The sequence below is a fragment of the Ostrea edulis genome, chromosome 2, assembly GCF_947568905.1.
Source record: "Ostrea edulis chromosome 2, xbOstEdul1.1, whole genome shotgun sequence".
NCBI lineage: Eukaryota > Metazoa > Mollusca > Bivalvia > Ostreida > Ostreidae > Ostrea > Ostrea edulis.
The window spans coordinates 28,528,343-28,548,388 of NC_079165.1; the positions used below are offsets into that span (position 1 = coordinate 28,528,343).

General features: G+C 37.2%; 1 protein-coding gene across 9 annotated transcripts in view; it reads left to right on the forward strand.

Moving 5' to 3' along the window:
* Positions 1–19,696, forward strand: part of LOC125682276 (twitchin-like) — a 146,771-nt gene extending 127,075 nt beyond the window's left edge. For 4 of the 9 annotated variants that reach the window (XM_056153684.1, XM_056153688.1, XM_056153686.1 and 1 more), the window contains 21 exons: positions 56–355; positions 1,363–1,521; positions 1,804–2,091; positions 3,198–3,479; positions 4,453–4,473; positions 5,004–5,085; positions 5,815–6,018; positions 7,026–7,164; positions 7,405–7,598; positions 7,701–7,841; positions 8,476–8,593; positions 9,033–9,214; positions 10,264–10,427; positions 11,875–12,156; positions 12,541–12,672; positions 12,886–13,047; positions 14,182–14,362; positions 14,940–15,479; positions 16,039–16,188; positions 17,293–17,521; positions 18,778–19,696. In XM_056153684.1, coding sequence (XP_056009659.1) covers positions 56–355; positions 1,363–1,521; positions 1,804–2,091; positions 3,198–3,479; positions 4,453–4,473; positions 5,004–5,085; positions 5,815–6,018; positions 7,026–7,164; positions 7,405–7,598; positions 7,701–7,841; positions 8,476–8,593; positions 9,033–9,214; positions 10,264–10,427; positions 11,875–12,156; positions 12,541–12,672; positions 12,886–13,047; positions 14,182–14,362; positions 14,940–15,479; positions 16,039–16,188; positions 17,293–17,521; positions 18,778–18,936 — 4,109 coding nt within the window. In that variant the 3' untranslated portion in view covers positions 18,937–19,696. The remainder of the gene's footprint in view (positions 1–55; positions 356–1,362; positions 1,522–1,803; positions 2,092–3,197; positions 3,480–4,452; positions 4,474–5,003; positions 5,086–5,814; positions 6,019–7,025; positions 7,165–7,404; positions 7,599–7,700; positions 7,842–8,475; positions 8,594–9,032; positions 9,215–10,263; positions 10,428–11,874; positions 12,157–12,540; positions 12,673–12,885; positions 13,048–14,181; positions 14,363–14,939; positions 15,480–16,038; positions 16,189–17,292; positions 17,522–18,777) is intronic. The other 5 variants (XM_056153687.1, XM_056153691.1, XM_048922743.2 and 2 more) reach the window with 2 other exon arrangements.
* Positions 19,697–20,046: the final 350 nt, after the last annotated feature.

The window sequence follows — 20,046 nt, forward strand, 5'->3', positions numbered from 1 at the left end:
AATTCTTGATATAACTTTCCAATAAAAATATTTCAAGTTTTTTAATTTTGTACAGTGCCCCCTCGGATGTCATCCTCGCGACCTTTGATCAGTCAACAGCTTCCCGACAGACTGAACATGTCCTGGTTGCCAGCTAGAGTTCCATCCTATGTCAAGAACCAGAAGTTGACCTACATTGTGGAGGTCCGCGAGCCACCAAGCACGCTCTGGAGGAATCTGGCCGATGATCTCCGTGACACCGAGTTTGATGTCAGAGATCTGAGTCCCAGCCAGGACTACCTGTTCCGAGTACGAGCCAAGAACGAGTATGGTTTGAGTGAGCCAACCATGCCTGCCTCAGTCATCAGAGAAAGGGGTATGCCTAGCTTTGCCCTGTTGATAAGTATCTCAACTTCCTCTGCATGAAATAACATTGGAAGAAGTAAATTATTGTGAACTGTGTGTGGTATTTAATATAGGGTACATGTTGATAGTGAATAACGTTAAAGGGATTTTATAGATAAGTAAACTTTATTCCACAACAAAAGAAAAATAATTGAATTCAATATAGAGACACAGTAAAACACGATTATTGTGAACTTTCAGGGCCAGTGAAAAACAGTTTGTTCTAATGAAAGTTCATTATATAATATCCAATAAATTTGTTGTTATTTTCCTTTCACAGGGGAATAAATATCAATCTGCAATAAGCGTGAATTCGTTTTAAGCGTGTCCATTAAAAGCATTGTTTTACTGTAGGGATTTCCAGAAACTATTTTGTCCGGAAGTTTGTTATAATTGTGTTTTACTGTATTAAAGTTACAATAGAACTTGACATACATGTATAAGTTAATATGCCAATTTTGAGATGATAGCTCACCTGTGTAGGGAGGTGCATTTAGTGTAACTTTGAATAACAAAGTGGGACAAAGTGGATCTTACAGTCAATGAGGAAGATGATAAAAATGTATTAAAACCAACTTCTCATTAAATATTTAATGTAGGAAATATAAAATACTATCAAAAGAAATGATTTACTAAAGTGGGAACATAAATACAATGCCATATTTGCAAGTAAAATCCTAGATATGATAGGTAGGTGCAACAAAATAACGTGATATAATAAGAATTCCAAGTATTTGATTACTCCTTGAATACTTATCATTTACTTGGTTTGTGTATCAGTCGAAATCGGGTGATGAAACTGCAGATGATAAACTTATATTGAGCACATTCAATTATGCATAGATGAATATTTGTCCCACTCCCATGTGTAAACAAGTTGTTTTGCACCTTACTATGAACAAGAGTTTTCCAAAGGGAAATAACTTGGATGTATCTCGAAACCAGCGTATTCAGTGAAGGGTTTGTGATTTATTACAGATGACTATGTGCCCCACATTTCCAGCCGGTCTGGATCTTTCGACAGTGGCAGCCCCTGGGTCAGGTCAAGGGCGTCCTCTGTAGAGAGCTATCGGAAACAGAAGTCGTTCGACTTCACAGATGACGAATCAGACATATACATCAACAGAGAAAAGAAAGGTTGTACTTATATTTAAGTCCTATCTATAGTACTGTCTACTCCACTTGTTCTGAAATCACTTATATTGAACTATCTGTTATATTGAACTATCTGTTATATTGAACCATCTGTTATATTGAAGTAAAAATAAATCCTTTTGTAACATTATTTATATAGTTCAACATCATTTACATTAAATTTTGGATATAATGAACAATTCTGCTCGGTCCCCTGAATTTCAATATATCCGGGGTAAACTGTAAATATATTAATGTGTGTTCATTGTCTGTTTCTATTTTTAGCAGGTCCACCTGAATTTAAGTCCAGCAATGAGGACGTACATTATGGGGTGGAGGGGTCATCCTGTAAAGTTACACTAGGGGTCAAAGGTTACCCGCTTCCCACTACTTCCTGGTTCTTTATGGGGGCTGAGGTAGACTATGGGGACAACTTCAAAGCCCACATATCCCCCAGCGGTAATGCCTCCCTAGAAATCCACAAACTGACGAGGGAGCTGATTGGGGAGTACAAGTGTACAGCGGAGAATGAGCACGGAACAGCAACCAAGATCATCAGGCTGGAGCTCGCAGGTACGGCAAATCACAGGCACCTATTACTGTATAAGTGGAAATTTTAGCGAGACACAAATTTAATGATTTTCCCATAAAAAAGGATTTATATATGTAAGACTCTAAAGTGCGATGGTCGCTCCAAAGTGCGATGGTCACGCCAAAGTCCGATGGTGCGGGGTTCAGTAACGTTTGTGACGTCATGTCATTGTGACTTCATTCTTAATGTCTTTCAAAATAAAACCGAAGAAATGAACATGGACAACAGCTACTGCAAGGTTTACACTGTTGAGGATAGTGAGAACGACAATGTACATTTGTTGTCGAACTATCTACTTCGCCCGAACATTCTTTAATTCATGATCTTTTATTACTTTAACGTTCACGCATTGAAGATTCCTGGGGGTATGCTATGATACAAAACATTCTATAAGATTTCGCATTGGAAAATTTTAATAACACGACAACGAGATGGTAATGAAATAAGTTCTTATTCTTATTTTTTGTACATGGATTTTGCACTGATATTTTGGTGAAACAACACACGGTTAGTTCAGTCTGTACCAAAACACCGTGTCGTTTACAAACCAATGGATTTCGGCGTGTCACACCATCGTAATTTGGCGTGTCAGACCATCTCACTTTGACGCATGAGTGTGGACCATCGCAATTTGGCGTGTCACACCATCGTGGTTTGGCACAGACCATCGCACTTTGGAATCACATTGCACTTTGGAGTCCTACATATACATATTTAGCGAGATCTAATTTTTTAAACTTTGCAATTCCATTTAAGATAACTATTAACTACGATACGGAATAAATTCTTAGCGATATTCAATTTTTAGCAATTTCATCACTCTCTCTGATAATGCCAAAATTAAATCCTTGCTAAAAATTCTGCTTTTACGGTATTACAGAAGTATTCATTGCAAAATCATGTAATGGAGTGAATGTAATGTACCGGACAGACGAGTTCAATCGCCGATGGTCAAATATCTCAGTTCATAGAGCACCTGACTAAAGATTCAGGGGCCCCGGGGTCGAATTAAGGTCTGGTACGTTGCATTTTCTCCTTTACTGTTACAGTATACTGATATGAAAACATGTAACCTGTTTTTCTGTAGACCAGCCTACTGTCCTTGACCCAGTTTTTGACCTGACCTTGGACAGTCACCAGTCCGGGAAGTTGGTCTGCCGTGTGGATGGCCTGCCCTACCCCACTGTGAAGTTCCTGAAAGACTCACGTTCCCTGGCCGGGTCGTCTCGTCTACGGGTTGATTACAATCCCCCTGACACATGGACCTTGACCTTGGACAAGGTCATCACTACAGACTCTGGAATGTACACTTGTGTTGCAGAGAATCTGGCTGGAAAAGCAACATGTTCTGCCAAAGTCACTGTGGAAGGTGGGTAATTTTTCTTTTCATTTGTTTGGTCTAGTAACATAGATATGCATAATGAGGCAATTTACATTCATATGTATATATATATCTTATGTTACATTTTGAGTATGCTATGCCAAAATACTCCATGTTTAGACATATATCACGCATAATCCCCTTAGGGTCATGCACTATTTGTTGAAACCCTGATTACTATTTTGGCATAGTATACAAAAAATGTAACACTGTTGTAATTATTATGCTGACTGTCCATATTTTGTTTAAAATGTAGATCAATATTTATGTTTCAATGGAGCAAAGGTCAATCACTCCAAATGCACCTCCAATGTTGAGTGATGCAGATATTTCAGATGAGATAATTTTATTGGAGCATAATCATAAAAAATCAATGATAACGTTGTTAATCAAATATCTGGACATTTTTTTCTTTAACGGTTACATTTGTGAGTGATAGATTTTAGTTAATATATATAATTTATCCACTTTTGAAATAGAGCAGTGGTGGGATAATGGATAGTGTGTACTCTTAACAAGCACACTGCCCCGGGTTTGAACCTTCAAATGAGCGCATTATTTTCAAAATAAACGGAGTTAATTGTATATGAAAAGTTTAAAGAAGACAAAAATATAATTAAAAGTTACAAAAAAAGAAATAGTGACAGTGTTCGTATATTGATATATCTGCGTGAAACTAGTATCGTATGGAATATAAAGGAAGAAATGAACAGAAAGCATAATATTCTGGTGTAGTCTTTGCAGCTCAGAGTAGATCTATAGTATGCAAGACATTAGCTTAATCAATAACTTATAGTGATTCATAGCTAGTATAGTCTGGGTAGGTCAGAGTAGATCTAGAGTATGCATATTTTAGGTATTTATAGCTAGTATAGATTTATTTTTAGAGGATATGACACATGTTAATATGATTTTGCATGTTATGATATTGTATTTATCTGATTATTAATATTTGTTACAGAAAATGAAGATGGCTTAATAGGTATATTGCATGTTGCCTACCCGTTTCTTTCAGTACATGCCTTATCTAAATCTATACAGCTTTTACTCAGGTTTGCTGTGGTCACTCAATTTTTAACCAAGTTGAACTCGCAATGTTTTTCTCTGACATATTTCCTTTCCAAACTATGAATAAAAGGTAGGGGGGTCCTGTATCCTTTATGATGATTGTTCATGATTCTCTGTATGCAAATTTTCCATGGACTATCCAAGCAACAGAATATTGTATCCCTAAGTATTTCAAGGCATGCATGAGTCCATACTCTATATGATTTGAATAGTGCAGTTAAGATAAGCTGGTAACTCTCAGAATAAAAAAAAGTAAAAGAAATTTACAATTAAATCAGATTTCTAGCAGAAAATCAGCATATATGGAAACTATCCTGTAAACTGCATGTGAAAGCTTGCTCAATTCCATGATACTTACTGCCCGTGATTACATAGTGTCTGTGATATAGACCTATTTTTGGTGCTGTTCATGATATCTATCTCTATTTTTGGTGCTTTTTACAGAACGGGACCTGATGGTGAAGCCACTTCCCTACAGAGAAGCCTTTGTAGAGGATTACTACCATGTCCTGGAGGAAATCGGAAGGTAAGCTCCACACAGGTCTTGTATACTCCCACAACGAAGAATCACGTCCAACAACTAAGAACCGCAGTTCATTTCTTCCTCTATGAGAGTGTTGCTGTGGAACCTTGAGCTGGCTAGAGTAAGGTCTTATAATGTTGGGAAACATGTCTTATCCGATATGCTTAAGGAGTTCAACTTTGTGTCAAAGTATACAGTGTAAAGTACATGGAAAACTACTATCAGGAATGGAAACAGGGTCAGAATACACAGTGAAATGGAGTACCCAGGTATCCGGTTAAACAGATTTAAGTGTATAGCAAACTATTGTATTTTCTGTGTACCCAGGTGTCCGGTTAAACAGACTTGACTGTATAACAAACCATTGTATTTTCTGAGTACCTAGGTGTCCAGTTAAACAGGCTTAACTGTATAACAAACTATTGTTTTTTCTTGTGCTAAGCGAGTTTTTAGTGATACATGTATTTACCAGTAGAATAACTTTCTTTTAATTCAAGCCTTCATTGTATTTTTAAATGCAGATTTGGTTTTATTCACAGATTACTTAGAGATTATACAACTCTCGAAAAATTTAATTCTTGCAATATTTCCTGTTGCTCATGTCTATTATTACTAAATCTAATTTAATATAAAAAATCTCATGTATTAATAAACACTGACCTTACAAAACTATAGACTATGCACTATGTATAATTATTTGTATAATATACAATTTAAAATATTTTTCCTCAGGGGCAGACATGGTGTAGTACGTCGGGTATTGGACAAATTCACAGGCAGTCAATACGCTGCTAAATTTATCCATGTGTGTGACGAGCACCAGAAACGGTTCTTCCGGACGGAAGTAAACATGCTGAGGTGGTTAAACCAGAGGGGCGTGCCCAAAGTGGTGGACACTTTCATCACGGAGAGAAGAATCGTCATCATCACCGAGATGTATCCTCAAAACTTCCTCCTCCAACGAACTTCACGGTTAAAAGATTTAAGTGTAAACCTCCTCCAACAAACTTCACCGTTAAAAGATTTACATGTAATTCTCCAACAAACTTCCCTGTTAGAAGATTTACATGCAAACCTCCAACAAACTTCACTGTTAGAAGATTTACGTGTAAATCTCATACAACAAACTTCTCTGTTAGAAGATTTAGTGTAAACCTCCAACAAACTTCACCGTTAAAATATTTACGTGTAAACCTCCAACAAACTCCACCGTTAAAATATTTACGTGTAAACCTCCAACAAACTTCACCTTTAAAATATTTACGTGTAAACCTCCAACAAACTTCACCGTTAAAAGATTTACCTGTAAACCTCCAACAAACTTCACCTTTAAAATATTTACGTGTAAACCTCCAACAAACTTCACCGTTAAAATATTTACCTGTAATCCTCCAACAAACTTCACCTTTAAAATATTTACGTGTAAACCTCCAACAAACTTCACCGTTAAAATATTTACCTGTAAACCTCCAACAAACTTCACTATTAGAAGATTTACGTGTAGATGTTCTAGAAGTCAAATCTTTTATTATTACTTTGGGTTATCTACTATACCCATCATTAATTCTCACAAATTCGATCACAAATTCCACTGTTAGAATATTTTATAATGCATATCTTTAATATAAAATCTCTTGGATATTTTGATAAATCAATCAAAAAATGAAATATTAAAAAACTTAGAGAACAGTCCTTGCCTCGGGGCTGACAAATTGACTGTAGCCTTCATACCCATGCATTCGATAACTGCATAATGGTAATGCCGGCATGTGATTTACATAAAGAGGCATGTGTTAATTGACCTGTGTATCTTTATATTCAGATCATGGTCAAACTCTATGGATAAAGTGCCGTAGATTTTGATGAAACCAACTTCAGAATTTGTAATAAGGAAAATTTTAGAATTGTGTTCAGTGTATTTGTCCTTGACCTTTGACCCTCAGTGTGACCAATTATGACATCATAGAGAGATTGCTCCAGGATCCCGCCCCCACTGAAGGTATGGTGGCCGCCCACATGAAACAACTCCTCCTGGTCATCAAGGAACTCCACAAAGCTTCTGTTGTGCATCTAGACATTAAGGTATCATCTATTCTGTGTCTTTGTTATTTTCCCCACTTTTCTTTCTCTGTTTATGTTACTAGTATACAGTATTGGGGATCCAACCTGCTCCTGGAAATATTTTCCAGAAATTAAGAGTAAAAGCTATAACAAATATTTTTACATAGTTCAAAAGCGTCTGGTACAAGTTTTGAATTCTGGTTTTAAAAATCTAATTGGAGGATTTGGGAAAACTTTGACTATATAATTTTTTTCTTTCAGCCATCAAACATTCGATTCAACACATCTAATGATCTGATGCTGATTGATTTTGGATTTTCGGAGAGACTTCACCACAACAAAGAAACCCGAAAGAATTATGGTTCGGCCGGATTCTGTTCACCGGAGCAGATCCACAATGAGCCTGTTACTGAAGCCTCTGATGTCTGGGCGATAGGAGCCACGATTTACACATTGTAAGGAGAGTGATGTGTCACAACGCAGACACACTTCAAGCGAACGATATTTCTGTGGATTTATAGTTTAGAAATATGTGTAGTTGTTTTTTTCTCGTGCAGGCTGACTGGATCATCTCCCTTCCATGGATTAACGGAGCAGGAAGTCTTACAGAGCACGACCCAGTACAAATGGAAGGAAGTGGACGGTCTGTCTTCGGATGCCAAGGACTTCCTGTCAAAAATCCTCATCAGGGACCCCAAGTAAGAGACTGAAAGTCTTGATGCACTGAACTTGATTAGATAGTCCAAAATCCTATTTTCTCTGATTGGTCAAGAGTTAATCAGGAATTTTAACTCTCTTTGATTGGTTGAAATTTTATGATCAGGAATTTTATCTTGCTTTGATTGATGAAAATTAGATGATTAGGAATTTTAACTTTCTCTGATCAGTGAAGATTTATAGATAAGCAAGAATTTTAACTTTTTCTTATCGGTGAAGAGTAGATTGATTGTATATTGTTTAACGTCCCTCTCGAGAATTTTTCACTCATATGGAGATGTCACCATTGCCAGTGAAGGGCTGCGAAAAGGCCTATACTCTGCGCTTACGACCTTTGAGCAGGGAGGGTCTTTATCGTGCCACACCTGCTGTGACACAGGGCCTCAGGAATTTTATAGTATATAAAGACTATTACATAACTTTCATCGTGACCTATTTTTGTAAGAAAACTTAAAAATTGTGTAAAGTACATATAAATTGTGTATAGTATATATAAATTGTGTATAGTACATATACATGTAAATTGTGTATAGTACATATACATGTAAATTGTGTATAGTACATATAAATTGTGTATAGTACTTATAATATTGTTGTTTTTCTTCTTTCTAACAGAGAGAGGATGACGGTGGATGGTTGTTTGTCCCACCCCTGGATAAAGAATGCCGAGGCCCAGGGAGGGGTGATCAGCAGGGAGGGGCTAACAGACTACCTGTCTCAGGACAGACTGAGGGTCAGTATTGTGTTTAATGGTCCAGGGAGGGGTGATCAGTAGGGAGGGGCAATCATTAGGGAGGGGCGGTCAGTAGGGAGGAGTGGTCAGTAGGGAGGGGCGATCATTAGGGAGGGGCGGTCAGTAGGGAGGGGTGGTCAGCAGTAATAGACTGGCTATCCCACATCTCAGTCTGAGGGCAGTGTGAGGCCAGAGGTTCTTTTCATCTTAATCTCTCACCTGTGCAATCCGTTTCACTGGGCATTCTGACCCTTAATTTCATACTCAACTTCAGATTTTCCTCTTTTTTTTTCACACTATTTATTCCAACACACTATGTATTTCGACAAACATTTGTTTCCCAGTGCAAGTCGGATTAGAGAGGTTTCACTGTACTTAATGTCTCCCAGTGTATGTTGACTTAGACAGGTATATTCATTCATGTATTTATTTAATGCAGAGGACATCTTCAGCCACACGGGGCCCAGTGCGACTACAGTCTCTGTTGTCTGTGCTGGACGGTAAACAAGAGCTGGGTATCGACATTGGGAAGGACTCGACTACAGGAGAGTTGTCTTTCCCTGATTCCGGTTTGTACGGAGAATATCTGGATCAGGAGTCCTGGTTTGACTGGCAATCCAGGTAAAGTTACTTCATCTCAATAAAAGACGCTATACTTTAATTGGGTTTTAAACTCTCCAATGATTAACTAAACAAAATAGTCTCCAATGATTGACATGGTACTTACGAAATAGTAGATGCTATTACATTTCAGGGTTGTGAGTAATTCTGAAAAACACATTTTTTTGTATTTTTTTTTATTTATTGTATGTAAGTCTTTGGATGTCATGGATTTACGAGGTGTGTTCATGAACTGGTATAATTATAGGACTCAGTTGAGCTATATGATGAACACTGTACCAGTCTTCAATAATGTAATTTCATTAACTGCTAGCACGCCTAGTCACTTAACACTGAATATTGTGATAATTTTTTTATTTCACATTTACACTAATCATCACATCATGTTGGTCTAGGTATTACTGTGGCCTTGAGTTTCACATTTACACTAATCGTCACATTTTGGTCTAGGTATAACTGGCCTTGAGTTTCACATTTACACTAATCATCACATTTTGGTCTAGGTATTACTGCGGCCTTGAGTTTCACATTTACACTAATCGTCACATTTTGGTCTAGGTATTACTATGGCCTTGAGTTTCACATTTACACTAATCGTCACATTTTGGTCTAGGTATTACTGTGGCCTTGAGTTTCACATTTACACTAATCGTCACATTTTGGTCTAGGTATTACTGTGGCCTTGAGTTTCACATTTACACTAATCGTCACATTTTGGTCTAGGTATAACTGGCCTTGAGTTTCACATTTACACTAATTGTCACATTTTGGTTTAGGTATTACTGCGGCCTCGAGTTTCACATTTACACTAATCGTCACATTTTGGTCTAGGTATTACTGTGGCCTTGAGTTTCACATTTACACTAATCGTCACATTTTGGTCTAGGTATAACTGGCCTTGAGTTTCACATTTACACTAATTGTCACATTTTGGTCTAGGTATTACTGCGGCCTCGAGTTTCACATTTACACTAATCGTGACATTTTGGTCTAGGTATTACTGCAGCCTTGAGTTTCACATTTACATTAATCGTCACATTTTGGTCTAGGTATTACTATGGCCTTGATGCTGATGATTCGGAAGCAGAGTCCGAGTCAGCTTGTGTAGATCCTGTCCTAAGAAAGGAGCGAGAGTGGATACAAATGGCGGAGGACCAGAAACTTCAGTTACAGCGTCCCCAGGACTTCTTCCCTAAGGAGGAAGAACTGGAGGGTGAGTTACCGTAAATTCCTAAATATACACGAGGAATTTATTATCCCGTAATTTCACGGAAAGCATCACCCACAAATTAAAAGTATTCACTTTTATTTTCATATTGTTAGAACACATGTAAAGACTCTTGATCAACAGAGCACTCGCGAGTTTATGTTCATGAGATTTGATGTATACGAGTTATTTTGCGATATTGAGTACTCGTGTAAAATAAGGAATATACAGTATTGTGTGGTGTAGCTGGGTAGGGTTTGTTCCTCCGAGAAAAAGACACTGCTTTCTTGTTCAGCTAGGGCTCTATCCCAATAGTCCGGACATCTATCACAGTGTCAACTATCCCTGTCATTTTTATATGCCCATCTTTTGATGGGCCATATCATGTTATGGGCTTTCTCGTCTGTCTGTCCATCTGTCTGTTAACTTTTATCATGTACAGATCATATCTTGCACAAATCATAGGCCTAGGAAAATCAAACTTGATCAGCTGATGCATCGGTGGTGGTGGTGAAGGGAGTTGGGTGTTTGCAACCCAAAAGTAGGTCACTATGGCCTCATTTTAGAATTTTAAGGCTATACGTATTCAAATCGTGTCCAGATCTAGGGTTATTAAACTTGGTCAATGGATGCATCTTGGGAGAAGGAATATCGTGATTCAAAACTAGGTCACTGTGGCTTCATTTTGGAATTTTATGGCTATCATCATCATCGTCCATTTTGATTATCCATGCCAAATTAGTCTTTTTGCATGGGTGAGGCCTGGCTGTCCTGTCGAGGTCGAAGTTTGTTTTTCTATACTTGGCGACCCAGTGGATTGATCCTATCCAGTCCTGTAGACTCTAGGTCTTGTTTTACTAACTCATCCCATGTCAACTTTGGTCTACCTGGAGCTCGATATCCAGTGACATTCAATGTACGAACCTGTGATATCCAACCTGTACTGCGCTCAATATGGCCTAGCCAGCTCAGCCTACGTGTCTGGATAACATCAGCGATGTTTCTGATGTTAAGCTGAGTAATAAGAAATTCAAAACTATAATGATGATAATAATTTTTATTTTTAAAGTCGGCTATACATAATCAACAAATAGCATTAGCTATATACTAGCTATTTACCGACTTATTGCACGGATGTTTGCGCTAGGGGGCCTATGAGTGGGAGGAAACCGTAGTACCCCAGGAAACCCACGTGTCTAAGTGGACGACCACCATACCCTTTCACATACAACCACTTCTGATCACGGGGATCGAACTTAGGCCACAGCGGTGAGAAGCAAGTGCGTTAACCACTACGCTACCCTGACACCCAATACATGGTCAAATCATGTACAGATCGTATCTTGCACACTGTAAGGCCTAACTCAATCAAACTTGGTTTCCTGATGCAAACAGATATGTATCATGTATACATTCACAATCTTTATGCATTATATTGTACCTGTACTTATAGATAACCCTCAGTTCACCGTTAAGTTACACGACACGTACTACAAGCCGGGAGATGTGATCACCCTATCCTGTCATGTGACCAGTTCCTCCACTGTCAATGTGACCTGGTTCCAGAACGAGGAACTCATCGCCGACAGCAAGAGAATGAAGACGTCGCTCACTGAGGGAGGGATTGCTTCCCTTGTCATCACCTCCGCCAAACCGTACGATGACGGCATTTACAAATGTATTGCACGGAACAAGACGGGCAAGTCTTCTACGTATGCCAGAGTCATGGTAGGAGGTATGTAAATGATTCACTTTGTTATCGAGTATCAATGGTTAAAATGTCAGTTTCATTTCATTCATTTCACGGGGCATCACATTTTACGGTATTTCCAACAATTCAGTTTCTCTGTTAAATAGCTGTATGGCCAGATTCCCTCTGTTAATTAATTCCTCTTAAAAACAGAAACTGTGCTTTGTTGATTACTCAACTGTGTAAATCTTGCTTAATCATGAAAAAAGCAAGAGTGGTCTTCAATGACTAATGATGAAATCACAAAAAAATAAAACATTGTAGAAAGGTGATAACCGCAGAATAGACTCTGGTCTTTCCCAGTTTGAGCTACAGTTCTGCAGCTAATATGACTTGTGTGAAGTTTAACTCTGATACCATTATTCACAGAAACACCATCCCAGCCAAGAAGACCAGTGATATCACAGGTTTCATCATGTGATGTCCTGTTGCTATGGGAAGCACCAGAGAATGATGGGAACTCTGACATCACCAATTACAGGGTGGACTACAGGCAGTCAGGTAGAGCTAATGAATTCCACTGAGCACTGAAATGGCAAAAAAAATAATCCATTATCACAAATACTGTTTTATTCAGTGTTTTATATTGGGATGTTTGATCAAAGAACAATGTCTTGATAGGGGAAAACACCATTTTGTATGATGAAGATTCAATTTTATGCGATTTGTATGATAACAATACACAATTTGTTAAATGAAAAATCTTATTTTCAGGATCAGAGAGGTGGTGCGTTGGGGCGTACTCCATTGATGAATGTGCCATAGTGACAGGGCTTCTTCCAGATACGTCTTATCGATTCAGAGTGTCTTGTACCAATAAACTGGGAAATAGTTCCTACAGTGTGTCATCAGTACTAATTACCACCAAACCCACAGGTAACAACATAGTACTACTTATCTTACTCTCAGGTAGCACTAGTTTAAGATTAAGACTAAGAGAGATCATATTACGAGAGTACGGTCCTCATTAACTAGAAAGTGGGTTTCCTTCTCTCAATCTAGTGACCTCGTTAATCTGAGCCAACTCCTCCAAGGCAGCTAATCCCACCTCTGGTGTATCCAGGGGCCTGTTTGCCCTTCTCTTAATTTTGTAACATTCTTTATAGAATATATGAGACGGATTACGTTTTGTTCTCTTCACTTGTTCATCAAAGCAAGTTGTATAGCTTGGTGGCAAAATGGTGGTTATTTAAGGAATAAATTTCAGTTTGAACTTGCGGGCTTCACCCTGGCATGCTTTTCATAGAGCTCAAACACACTTCATGAGGTATGCTGGTGTGAAGTGTTGCAATTCACACCCTAATGTACAGGTATTTTCAAAAACGAAATTCATTTCAGATATGTACATTTTACTTGCATTTCTATCAGAGTTTCCAGGTGTTAAAATAGATCCTGTATTTATAAAATAGTTCTGTATTTATGTCTCCCCTCTTTCAGGAGGAGGCATTGTTTTTGTACTTTCCGTCCATCCATCTGTCTGTCACAAAATCTTGTGAACGCTTTTCCACCTATATGGGTTATCGGATAGACTTGAAACTTAGTACAATGCTTCATTGCCATTTGTAGATGTGCATATTGTCGGGACAGAAGGATCCAATTATTTTCCTAAAAGTTATAGTGGATCTAAGAGGGATGGAAGATGTTAAATAGTTTCTGAACACATCTCTTCCTATATGGGTTATCGGATAGATTTGAAACTTTGTTCAATGCTTCATTGCCATTTGTAGATGTGCATGTTTGTGGGACGGGAGGATCCAATTATTTTAGTAAAAGTTATAGTGGATCTAAGAGGGATGGAGAATGTTAGAATAGCTTGTGAACGCTTCTCCTCCTATATGACTCATCCAATAGACTTAAAATTTTGTACAATACTTCAGTACCATTTGCAAATGTGCATATTGTAGGGATAGGAAGGTCCAATTGTTTTCTATAAAGTTATAGTGGATCTGAGGGGTGGAGGGTGTAAAATAGTTTGTGAAACAATGTGATAATGTGTTTCTATCGTGATAGGTTCTACAGACATTACATTAGATCCATTCACGATCTCCCTGTTGTCCAGGCAACATGAAGGCCTGTCATTTTATCAGCCTCCAAAGAGCGCACTGTCACCGGAGGATGTCCGTACAGGAGAGATAACTCTTCAAACCACCAATGTGGAAGATCTTTACAGCTTGTCTAACGTTCTGTGGAGGTAGGTGTAAATACTGTACGAGTTCTTATTTTAGCAGGAGTCATATTTTAGCGGTGAAGCAAAAGCACAAATTGATGGTTGTGCTAAAGTGTGTAAATCTCTCTTTATTCATTATCAAACATGGAACTAGTGCTGAATTATGATTATATCAAATAATGTATCGGATTTAATCGCACCAAATTTTAAAATACACTAAATTAAGTATACATCCAGTATACTACAATGAGCTGGTCAGATTATTACTAGACAATACATTGACATCTACAGTAAAACATGCTTATAATGAACACACTTACAACGAATTCACACTTAATTGAAAGTGTTATTTATTCCCCTATAAGAGGAAAAATTTATTGGATATAACAAAGTTTGGTTATAACGAACAGTTTTCTCTGGCCTGAGACATTCGCTATAACTGTATTTTACTGTATTCATTAAGTATTCGAAATGATGACACCATATATCAAAAGTTGCCACGACCATTTTTAGAACATGTGATAAAAATGTTGACATACAGCTAGAGAATACAAATGTCTAAGGAGATTGTTAAAATTATCAAGCTGGTTTCATTTTTCAGAGGAAAATACTCTTCATACGTACGATCAACAGACAAATCAAAGAAGAATCCATACATCGCAAAAATCACAACCTGCTCAGATTCTAACAAGGACAGTTTATCCAGAGAATTGGAATTCTTGCGTACAATGAGGCATGAGCGATTTGTTCGTCTTTGTGGTGCGTATTTATATCTAGATCGACATTACTGGATCATGGAGTACCTCTCCGGAGTCAATGTCGTGGAGCACTTCTCTTACAAATCCAAATACACTGAGGATATGGTTGCCACGGTAATACGACAAGTTTTGGATGGCTTACAGTTCCTCCATTACCATGGTTACACTCACCTGAACATTCAGCCCAGCAGCGTGATGATGGTCAATCGCCGCCGTCTTGACATCAGGATTGTAGATTTCAGTCTGGTACAAAAGGTCACTAAGGAAGGTCAGGTGGTCCCAAGGGAAGGAAATGCCGAGTTCATGGCCCCTGAAGTGGTTGTCAAGGATACAACCTCATACCCTGCTGACATTTGGGCTGTTGGAGTTTTAGCATTCTTATTGTAAGTACTGCTGTGAAAGTTTATTTTCTGGTGGTGGGTGTGTCGTAGTATCTGTAATGTTTTTAGATACATAAACAAAATTCACGTTGTCATGTCAAGAATCGAATTAATCGCGAATATTGTGTAAGCCAGATGAGTTGACCAGCCACTCTGATTGACTGATTTCCAGATACTGGGTATTGAAAGATATTACTTACTCGTGATTTCAAACATCATACATGTTTATAAAATTATGCAAATTTGCTGAGTAATACCAGGTAAATGTAATGCAGATCTATATATCACAAGAAACAGAGTTATTTATACTCTTATGATTATAAAACATCATTTGAGTTTCAGTGCACAGTCTCTCTATTTGTTAAAGGGATGAATACTTTGGTATTATCAAAATTTATATTTTGAATACTATGGATATGTACAGTCCCAACTACATTTGCTTTATGTATTTTAATCTCAATATCTTGAAGCAGTTTTTTCTTGGCTTCATTGAGTTTGACTGTATGTAGAGAGGTTGTATTATCTGTAGGTCACTTCATGTTTATTTTTATTTCTTTAACAGACTGAGTGGGGAATCCCCTTATAAGGGTCAGGACGAGGAGACAACTTTCACAAACATTGCCTACAACAGATACAATGCCCTGAGTCTCTACGAGAACGTCACAAAGGAAGCGCTCAAGTTTATCTTCCGGGTCCTCAAGCGCATATCCAGGTAATTAGGACGACCCTCGATCCCCCCACTTTTTAGTGGTCAACTGTTTATGTAGTATCCATAATCAGTAGTATCTTCTATAATCCATAATCAGTAGTATCTTCTATACTGTGTAGTATCCATAATCAGTATCTTCTATACTGTGTAGTATCCATAATCAGTATCTTCTGTACTGTGTAGTATCCATAATCAGTATCTTCTATACTGTGTAGTATCCATAATCAGTAGTATCTTCTATACTGTGTAGTATCCATAATCAGTATCTTCTATACTGTGTAGTATCCATAATCAGTATTTTCTATACTGTGTAGTATCCATAATCATTATCTTCTATACTGTGTAGTATCCATAATCAGTAGTATCTTCTGTACTGTGTAGAAAGCCTTCATGGTAGTTTACTTTTCTGAGCAAGTAAAACTTGGGACATCAGCAAAATCAAATACATTGTCTTATGCAATTGTTACTGATTTTTAATAAAGACGTTTGTTTTAAAACTGGCATATTTAACAATAACTTACTTATAGAAAATACATAACAGAGCATGCATAAAAATTTGATTTAATGTATTTAGAAATTTGTTTTGGATATGTTGATAATTTCATTTTAGATGCAACACAAAATTTCATTGTTTCAGAAAATACCTTGCTATTTATTCTCGATTTTGGATGTTTTTCACAAATTCTAATAAAAGGACAAGATATCTTAAGAACCACATGTTTGTCCCCATTCCACTTAAAACTAAATAGTCTTAAAGTCGTGAATCTTTGTGAAATATTATACAGTTATTGACATTTTGTCAGTACTATGTTTTATGATATTTACCTGAGAAGTAGCATATTCACCGAACCCTCCACAAAAATGTCAGTAATTAATTTAAACAACATGTATGCAGTAAATGCACTCATGACAAACACACTTATAACGAATTCCTGCTTATTGTGAAATGATATTTATTCTCATATGAGAGGAATTTTTACTGCATATACATGTAACAAAGTTAACGCACTGTTTATTGCTGGCCCTGGAGGTTCAATATAGATGTGTTTTATTGTATGTAGTTTTCCATTGACTCAATTTCTTAGTGATATTTTTCTGCATTTACAGAAACCGTATGACAGCAGATGAGTGTTTGGAGGATAAATGGCTGCAGACGTCGGAGACTATGATTAAATTTAGAACAGATGCGGTATTCTCGCCAGTCAAACTCCGTAATTATGTGACGGAATCCTTCCTAGAGGCCCTCAAAGTCAGTGAAGCGGAACTGCAGAGGCTCAGGGAGAAGTTTCTTATCAAGCAAGAGGTCAAGGACGAACAGAAACCCCTTCCTGCAAAGGTCATTGTCAATATCTGTTGTATTCAAACATACACATAAACAAGCTTCCATATCCATTGTTTTTAGATCCAGACTAAATCATGAACATTTTTTACAAGTAATATTTTAAAGACCCAACTTTAAGTTACCACCCCCAAATTGTTAGCTGTCTGTCAATCAAACATTTAACAATAGATCTCAAGTGGAGTGACATCTGCAGTTAGAGCTACCCCAAAGAGGTGTTTTGATAACAATAACAGTCAGTACCTATAGACATTCTTTAGATCTCGAGGAAGCCCTGTATTCTAGAGTTTTGATAGCATTGACCTGTCCACAACTGTTTTCTCCCAATTCAATTGTTTTTTAAAAAGACCAATGAACAACGTAATTTTAATATAATTGTAATTTCCCCCTCTATATACATGTATTATAAATTAAACAACCAGAAATCAAACAATAATTTGCCCATTAATTCCTAAAACTTGTAACTTATCAAAATAATTTATATTATCAATTGATGATAGTTCTATATTTATAAAAGAAATTATTCATTGAGCCAATGACTGAGAGTAAAAGAAAGAAAGAGGGGGTGGTGTAGACTCTGTGTTATCTAGCCATAGGGATACAACCATTATACAAACACTATGACCACAGAAACACTGCAGACAGCCCTGAGACCCTTCCTGTGTACATCAAAATTATTCACAGCACCCTGATCTCTTGGCCAGGTAAATAACAATGACCATAGATGAGCTCCTCCCACATCCAGTGATCCGTGAAGAAACCGTACTATGGTATTATTTTTGGGTCTTTGATACCGGCTGAAGTTGAATTGAATTTCACATTGGAGATGATATTCTTTCAAAATTGATAGTACAGCATTAAAAGGGCTGTTATCCTTGCAAAACAACATTTAATACTTTCATTATTTTTTGCTTTAGTAAGGAAGTAAGTAATTTATTTCCAATTTTGGGCCCAGGGGGCATACAAAGTTCATATGTATAAATCATAAAAGAGGGATTATCCAAAAGATAGATAAAATAAGAAATAGAATTACAAGTTAATATGATAAATCAAATTTTCTCAGTAATGAGCAGCTATGTATGCAATTGGCAAAATTTTCAATACCGCTGTCAAATTCGTTGCTCATAAGCCAGATAACCTTTTCCCTATGACACGTACAGGTTTGTAAAATTCTTGCACAAAGTAAGTGATAGTTAGTTGTATAGTGATTATGTTATGTTAAACGTTTAAAGATAACTTTTCTGTATTCTCAGGAGGAAACCAGAGATACAGAGGAACCGACCGACATTGATGGAAGCCAGACATTGACACAAGATGCCAAAGAGCCGGAGGTGAAAGAGAGCACCAGCTTTGAGGAAATTGCTGATGACATTGTTAATGAAGCAATAGATGAGGCTCTGAAGTCATCGTAATTTTGATTTTATGACACGGACTTAGCTGTTGATGCTATGACAATAGACAAAGTCGCTGTAGGCTTGCTGTGCAATATAGATACATTTCTAATGTAAAGGTAGAACATTACACCAGTTACATGTAGCTAAAGCAATTGTGATGATAGAACTGTTATTTAAATTTTGGGAAGTTATTTATTATTTATTGCTTTTTAATATATATATGAATAATCTGTTAGAATTTGTTTGAAATATTGCTGTTTGTTGCCATTTTTTGTGATATGCTTTTAGGGTTTTTTTAAAACAGATTGTATTTTTGGGTTTCATTTTAAGGAGATGACACAAGATTTTGTAATACATTTTACATGACATATTATATATTGCCCTGTATCGTCGCTGTTTGATTTGCAATATTATGAGTAGCAATTTGGGATTATAATAATTTTATCTATATGTTATTAATTTTTCCCAAGAATGAAGTAAAGCATGCACACTCAACTGGTTCCCATGCACACTCAACTGGTTCCAGAGCTGCTGAGATGCACACTTGGGTCTCCATTTTCTCTATTGATGTTTTTCATCTCTGAATTGTTTGCAAGAAATATTGATAGCAAAATTATCAAAAATATTCAATGCTTATTACATAAGGGTGCAAACTGTACAATTCGTCATACCTGTCCAGTAAAACATAGAAGACCAAACTTAGGTGCTGTGGGATTCTTTGCAAGAGATTTTTCTATCTTCGTCATCTTAGACTACACAATAAAACCTGGGTTCTGTTGAATGTTTTCGTGTTTTCTATACTGTTCATGCTTTGGAGAAGTTTGATTGCAAGAAATACCAAGATAAAGAAAAAGTGAAGATGACAAACAGTGATCAATCTCATAACTCCTATAAAGATTACAAAATTAAGAAAAGGGCAAATACAGACCCCTGGATATACCAGAGGTGAGATCAGGTGCCAAGGAGGAGTAAACATCCCCTGTTGACTGGTCACACCCACTGTGAGCCCTCTATCTTGATCAGGTAAACAAAATAATTATTATCCTTATCAGAAGCTTAGGAGTAGTAAGCATCCCCTGTCGACCAGTCACACTCACTGTGAGTCCTATATCTTGATCAGGTAAAAGG